The 8000-nt window shown below is 38.4% G+C and overlaps 1 protein-coding gene across 3 annotated transcripts in view; it reads right to left on the reverse strand.

The window, feature by feature from the left end:
• IPCEF1 (interaction protein for cytohesin exchange factors 1) overlaps nucleotides 1–7280 on the reverse strand; it is a 40989-nt gene extending 33709 nt beyond the window's left edge. For 2 of the 3 annotated variants that reach the window (XM_032183879.1, XM_032183878.1), the window contains exons 1-2: nucleotides 7028–7080; nucleotides 6381–6550 (exon numbers count right to left, since the gene is read on the reverse strand). In XM_032183879.1, the coding sequence (XP_032039770.1) occupies nucleotides 6381–6550; nucleotides 7028–7064 (207 nt within the window). In that variant the 5' untranslated portion in view covers nucleotides 7065–7080. Of the gene's footprint in view, nucleotides 1–6380; nucleotides 6551–7027; nucleotides 7081–7217 lie in introns of those variants that run through there. The other variant, XM_032183880.1, reaches the window with a different exon arrangement.
• Nucleotides 7281–8000: the final 720 nt, after the last annotated feature.

An 8000-nucleotide genomic window follows, 5' to 3' on the forward strand; every position in this document is an offset into this window, starting at 1 on the left:
AACTGTTAATGTGGTATCAAACCTGTTATTACACACACTGTTGGATATGAAACTTCTACAATGCTAGATGCTTCTCTATAGTATCAATCAATAGTGCCCAGTATAAAAAATAAAATAAAATAAAACAAAACAAAGCAAAACAGGAGATCCAGAAGACACTTTGAAAAGGAATATATTGAACCACCTTCTCACCCACAATAAAGCATCCAGTGGGAGACTGGGTGACTAGTTGTTGTGTTTTTGTTTTTTGTTTGTTTTGTTGGTGGTGGTGGTGGTTGTTTTTTTTTGGGGGGGAGGGAAGAGCTGACATATTATGAATGCTATCACCACTCAGCCAGTTTTACTATTGGAGCACTAGTCTAGATGGCAAGACCGCATCCTGTAAATTGTTTAGGACGCTGCACAGACACTCATGAGGAGATTAAAACCTAGCATTAGAGAAATACTTTATACAGGCATTTGAGCATTCAGATTGTGTTGGGCCACAGAATCAACAGGATGCTGTTACTCAGTATGGGGACACTCACCTGGAGTGCTCATGCAGAGATGGAACTTAAACTTGAAGGACTAATGTATTCCATGACCATGCAAATTAAAGGATCAGTCTCTAAATTTCTCAGAGAGACAGATCTGTAGGCTTTGATTTCATTTACCAGTTTTACCATAGAGAAATCTCACCTTATGCAGTATCTGACCTGTTCCATTTAGTAGAAGATCATGTTCAATGCATCACATTCTGCCTTTACATCATTTCTGTCAGTGATTTCACATTAATTTACAATAAAATTTTAATGTTTCATTTTATGTAGAAGTGAAAGGAAGGAAGATAATGTGAATTTTAGGAACAACTTTTTGTTGTTGTTTTTAATGCACTATTGGTTGCAACTCAGATGTGTCATCTGTGTAATAGAAAACAGATGTTTGATGGACATGTAGTTCCATTTTATAGTATTAGAAAAAAAGGAATGGAAAAAAAAGGAAAACAAAACTTAACACTCAAACATTATGAGCTTATGAGTGTCACTGCAGTCAACAACTTCACACACAAACACACACACACACAAAACACCCTTTTCTGTCCCCAAAAATCAAATATATTAATGAAACATATTGAAGGAACACAATGAAAAAGGTTAATGCCCTTTTCAGCTTGCCTCTCAATATATTGTACAAATTCAGTAACTTTAGCAAACTTAATAAATAATTTAATTGATCCTTTTCAATATTTAAAGTGGATGTAATGATGCAGAAAAGTTTTTTTGTTTGTTTTGTTTTTGTTTTTTTAAAAAGTGCTGTAAAATGAAAATATCCACTTATTGCAGGACAGCTCCATTCTGCATCTCAAGTTATGCCTGATGGCTTCATCCCGGTGTTTCAGTGCTGCCTGCAAAAGACCTCATGGATGCTGGAGGAGCAGTTCAGTCCTCAAGCCTATTTAGGATTTTTATTTTATTTTTTTTCTCTCTGCCAAGTACACCAGTGGGGATAGAGCTCTAGAGCTTTGAATAATTTGTGTAGCATATTAGATCAGAGGTCTCTGAAACCCTTGACACAATCAACCAACATCGATGAATTTGTGTCATGAACGCAAGCAGTTACTATAACTCAAAGGTGAAAGATTCCTGTTTTAAAAGACTGCAATTATATAGTTCCTAGCAAAGCTCTTGGAGTGAGGACCAATTTAAATGCAGTGAATGCAGGGAAAAAAAAAATACAAAGACAAATAGTGACAGTAGATCACAGCCTGAAACCCTTTGATTTTATACTTATATTTCTTTTCAGCTGAATCCCCATGACAACCATCATTAACACATCCTGTAAAACTGTATTTCAACATTACTTTGAAAACCAACCAAGCTATCCCAAAAGGCCTAGCATGACAGAGGCTTTTAGCGCTCTGTCCCTTTCCAGATGACATTATTCACATAGCTGCAACAAGCACAAGATGAGCCAGAAGCCCAGGATTATACATGCTGATCTTCCCCCTGAACCCCTCTTCTTATGCAGAAGTACCGATTCCCTCAAAGGTTTCAGTATGAGGGGGCAGGAAAGAACTAAAACCAGTAAAGGGTCTGGCAGGATTACACACTGTCCTCTTCAACATATTTTCAAGACACATGACTAAGGAGAACAGTAGTGAAAACAGGGAAGCAAACATTATGAGAGAGCAACTCTCCAAAGAGTTTGGTGTCCCAAATGCACTCAAAAAGTCTGACTGCTCAAATGCATTTTCTGAAATTTTCTCTATTTCCATTGCAAAAATTTTCTTTTTTTTTTTTTTTTTTCCCCTACTCCAAACAGCTTTCCTTCCCCATACTGGGGGGGAATGCCCCTGTTACAAATAAGTTTCCCTGCCAAATATGATATCCGTGTGTCAAAAAAAGAGCAAGTATGTATGGGAAGATGTTTCAGAGCAGTCTGTCTAAATGTGCTGAGATGCTGAAACCACAGGTGCCCTAACTTATGTCTCTCAGTACTTCATCTAGCCAGTCAAAAAGCTAATTTGGATTTAATTATCTGCTCATGCTTGCTTTCAGTAGGTGAGAAGCTTGACTGCTAAAGTGTCTGATTGCTGGCCATTCTCAGTATTTTATTATTTTTACTTTTGAGCTGTTACTTTCACAAGGTATTTTACGTTAAACTGAAGGAACACTTGTCTGCAAATGTCAGCCAGAGTGACCTACATTGCCTCCTCCAATCTGCCTGGTGTGAAAGACCCAGAACTGGAGTGACCTGAAGGCAAATTAAACCTGAGCAACAGAAATTTAGAGAGCTTTAGAGGCAGCCTCAAGACAGACTTCACCGAGAACATGATGTCAGCTGAGGTTACCTCCCCAAATCTGGGATAATGCGCATTCGGTTACAAATTCCACCCACTCCTTATTTTCTCCAGCTCTGCTAGAAAAAAAAAAAAAAAAAAAAAAAAAAAAAAAAAAAAAAAAGGTTAGGTCCAGCACCCTGTTGCTATGTTACAGTTGCCAACGTCTGTCTGACTGCATTTTCTACGCAGCCACTAACAAAACATACTTTTTCCTCACAAGAACAAAACCAGTCAGGCCGAGCTACAAGCAGTCAGCATAACCCAGTTCATTTGACCTCGGTCCCTGTCCTCCATCACCGCCTTTCACTTCAGCCTCTGAGAGGCCCATCATGGGACATCTCAAGTGTGGGAGAGGCAAGACTCCGTCTCCTGTAACACACACAAACTCAATTGTCACGTTGGATGCCCTGTTGTGACCATTAACTCCACTGAAGATGGAAGTATTAAAGCCAGGCCACGTGCAGAAGTAAAAAGAAATATCAAGTAAGCCAGTGAGTATGTTACTGATATTTTTTCTTCATAAATAGCAAGGTGAAGATATCTGTGAAAATACAATGGATCAAATTCATCTCAGATGTAACTCCAGTGGTGGTACTAAGCATGGTTCTGGTCTCATCATTTTAAGCAAGCATATTTTAGCAAAGGACACCTCCCCTCCTTTTAACACCCTATAGTTACTGTGATTCTGAAAATGTCACCTGAATCTAAATTTATGCAGAAGTTGTACTCTAAGTTGTCCAAAGAAACATCAGATTTTTAACATAAAATAGTGTAGAGGAGTCAGCAGAAGTTGAAAGCGAAGAGGTGCTACCAGCTAGCATGTTTACAAGAAGTACTGTGATAGGTGAGAAGTCAGGACTGATATAAGCCAGAAGTATTTTGAAGCTGCATGAACTCTTCAGAGTATATGAAATGAATCTGAATGAGGCTGCCACCTGTTCTTCAACCTTGTTTGTTTTGGGGCAGTCAGTGACAATAGGAAAGGAGGCATGGACTAAAATGACAAGTTCATTCACATGGCAAATGCTGTATAGGAGCGTTGGGATCTGTATGACCATGGTTTCTCTGAATCCTGAGAGAGGAATTTAGCCAGACCACTGAAGTAAAGGAAGCAGACAACTTTGCACCTTCTCTCTCCCCCCACCGCCACCCCCACCCCCCAACACACATTCTCCAGAATGCAAAATTTCCCCTATCTTGCCTCATTTTGTTTCTTCTCAGGTTGATTACTCCTCAGAATAATTTGTTTCCAACAATTCTCATGTCTAAAATGCCTGCTAGCTGTCCAGCACACTTTTCTTAATGATGCTCAGCCAGAGGAACAACTACAAGCAGTGGTTTAGAACAGTCAATGGATTTGCAGGATATTAACGCCACTGAGAAGTACCTACCAAACCAAGTCTTCTAAGCAAAATTATGGCAAGCATTGAAAAAACACTCTTTTTTTTCCTCCTATTTTTCTACTCTTCTTATTTCTTTTCTTACTTTTTATGTGTGTATTTAACTTGGTTTTGAAAGGAAGCTAAATCAGACTACCACAACCACACAAAAAAAAATAACAACCCATGACCAGCACAGTTGTTTTCACTTTTGCCTAAAAAAGAATATCTAACATCATTTTAAAATGTCATTTAAGAAAGGTCTGTTAAAGTTTTTATCATGTTAAAATTGTAGCTGAAGAGAAAATGGGAAATACACTCCTCATCAGAATAAAGATTTGTTTCATGGAATCATAGAACAGTTTGAGTTGTAAGGGACCTTAAAGACCACCCAATTACAACCCCCCCGCCATGCGCAGAGACCAGTAGACCAGATTGCTCAAAGCCCCATTTAACCTGGTCTTGAATATTTCCAGGGATGGGGCATCCACAGCTTCTCTGGACAAGTTGTTCCAGTGCCTCACTTCCCTCAGGGTAAAGAATTTCCTCCTTATATCTAACCTAAATCTACTCACATCTACTCTCTTTTAATTTAAAACCATTTCTCTTTGTTCTGTCACTACAATCACTGACAGAGTTCATTGCCACATAGGCAAATTTAATTTATTTTTTTAATATATTTTTTTAAATATTTGTATATTTTTTACTTTTATTTGTAACTTGAAGAAGACCGCAAGAGCTTTAACAAGGATTATTGCAATAAAAAGAATCCTGTGAAAAAAATCCAAATTGTATTTAATTTGTCCAAATGCTCTAATAATTAAGACAGTTTTGGTTTTTTAATCTTTCATCCTTTGCTGGCCTTGAGACATCCTGATTTCCGGAGCAACATGTTTGCATTTAGGAAGCCTGATGACCGTTTGCAATCCCACACTGAATCTGTTCAGTTTCAGCTGATGTTGTTAGCATCCCCTAATGTTCTGCATGTGCCAGTTCTGGGCTTTGCCAGCATCATTATAATACAACAGAAGCTTTTTTAGAAATAGCAGTGCAAGAGAGTAAAGGGAATAACTATGTTAGAATCTTCCTAGGACACACAAGACACCGTCTCTGCTGTAGCAACAGACTGTAATAAAAATCAGCTGTTCCCTAGGAACCACTGGCTCTTTGCACTCAGCCATAACCTCCCATTAAAAACCCAGGTAGCACATCTGCAGAGTGAAGCTGCCAGATGCAGAGCACAGTGATCTGCAGAGGGGATTCCAGGGTTACTCTGAATTTCTCACTATGATTCTTTCCCCCCTTCTTCAGTTTTTACTTCTTAGCTTCTTTGACTGATTACATAAATCCAGGACCTGCTGTTCTTTGTCTCAGACAATTTCCCACTCACACTGTAAGTGGAGTAGTTGGGTTGGATTGTCAGGAAGAGGAATGCCATCTATGCCAGCTGTCCTGAGGAAAGCTCATCCCCTGAACAGAAAGCTGGACCTTGAATTCAAAACACTGTCTCCTCTTGCAAATTTGACTTTCAGCATTGACTCATCAAAGCAGGAAGTTAAAAATCAGCAGAACGTGAGAGACTTTAATCACAATGCTATGGATGAGACATCAGCCAAACGAGGAATAAAATCATCATGAATTGCCAGTGCACATACCTGCAATCCTACCAGTTCAAACAGGGGAAAAAAAAAAAAAAAAAAAAAAAGTGGGGGGGGGGTGGGAAGATGGAAGAGAGACAAACAAAATCAAACAAATAAACAGATGAATCTTAGTGTGGAAGGGAATGAAGAGAGAAGCAGAAGAGACACTTCTAAAAATTAAGCAAATTAGAAGTGAGGAGGCAGTATTGCTTCAAGCCTTGATAGCAAACTGCCTGACCCAGGAAAACCTTTACCAGATTCAAATGCCAGCAGAGCCTGTGAAGAGGAGCTCTTCAAAGGGCAGAGCAGACTGCAAGTTAACATTTCACAAGTACTTACTGAACTAGAAAACACAGTTTTCTGCATGTTTCACATTCAAATAGACACTTTCCAAATTACAAGAAATGTCAGGGCTGAGAAATAAAGCCAGTCATTAGTACTTCTCCAGGGTGCTTTTAAACTGTGACCCCAGCTCCCCTAGTCTCGATCCCAGCAGATGCCATTCATCCATCCCTGGGGCTGGATGGATGCTGTACTCACCAGCTGACTGCTGTACCAATACAGCGATGACTCCTTCAGCACACACCAGAACTTTTTCCATTTGTTGCCAATGAAAGCTCCTTTTTCCTTCTTTTTGTAGAGCCATCCTTGGCAATCAGCTTGCCCCAGCTCCTTACACGATATCCTTCGTCGGCTCATTGTGAAGAACCCTGTGCCATTAAAAATACAGTGTTCTGCTTGTTTAAAAGTACATTACCAGGAAAGATGTTGCTGTCAATTAAAGATATCAACCTTACTTTGTGATCTTAACAAGTCATCCAAGCATATCTTAAAATATACTTAGAAGTCAATCCATTTTGTAGTGGCTCTGACAGTAATATACACGCCTTTGAAAGCCAGTCTCATGTGCAGAAACAAAATAGTAAGCTACAGATAATGCAGATACTAGTTATCATTTAGATAGCCATACACAAGCTTTTTTTTTGTGAATTAAAAATATATCCTTTAAACCTTTTAAGAGAAGCATGCATGTATTTCTCTTCACACAGCTGCACTGAAAAACAATACATCTATTTAAGTCAGCTAAAGAAAACTATTATGCCAAGTACATTAAAACCGTCAGTGTATGTGTATGCATGCATCTGATTCTACCTCACTGATTTCCAGCTTTGAAACAATTAACATACCACAAGGATTTAGTCCAAAAAAACAGCACGTTGTCATTTTTTTTCAGAATTGCTTCAAGAAACAGTGGAGTTAAAAAGCAGCCTTCCACCAGCTGAGCAGCAGTAGTATAAAATCCTCACCCTCCCAAGATCAAGACATACTAAGAAAATAACAAAAGAGGAAGAGAAAAGAAAAAAAATCTCTCATTACCTTGACTTTTCTTTTTTGTCTTCTGACGCAAAGGAACCTGTAAGAAATGCAGGAAGGAAAGAAAAGAGGAAATTTCAGATTGTGTTGCAACATTTGTCTAGAAAGGGGAGGGGGAAGCTCGAGAAGGACGTGGTGGTGATGCTGGTGGTATATGCAGGATGGAAATGCATAACCCACTCACTGCTGAAGGGACGTTAGTAGCTGAAGCATAAAACGTGTTAATTAGAATTGATGTATGTGGAGTTGAACCAGGGCAAATCTAACTATTATACATGTGCCTGTCTACTAGTGCTTCCTGTTTCACACCCACAGGCAGCTTCTACTTTGCTTCCCTGAATCGTATTCTGTGTTCAGAAGTTAAAAAATAAAAGTTAGAAATCCAACATTTTAATGCTTCCATGAGGGAGGTTTACAAACATAGGTTGATTAAAATACATGGCAGATGTTTTATTGTCCTTTAGCATATTCTAAGCACCCCTACCCCTGAAAATGAAAAAAATATTTTTCTTCTTTTTTTTTTCTTTTTTTTTTTTCTTTTTTTTTAAAGTACAAAAGAACACAGTTCCCCTCTACATAAGTAAGAGTTTCATATTTTTTAAAGAAAGGTAAATAAATCACACAAGCTTGGAAGACTATCCAAACACTAAGATATAAATATACCAGAAGTTTGCCATGCCATACATAAGAATTTTGAGTCTCTGCAAAAATAACATAATTGAATTATATTTTCATTATCAGTGTGCATTCATCCCACGTTAACACACAGAAAATGAAAGTAAAACA

This window comes from Aythya fuligula, chromosome 3 (genome assembly GCF_009819795.1).
Source record: "Aythya fuligula isolate bAytFul2 chromosome 3, bAytFul2.pri, whole genome shotgun sequence".
NCBI classification, from domain to species: Eukaryota; Metazoa; Chordata; class Aves; order Anseriformes; family Anatidae; genus Aythya; species Aythya fuligula.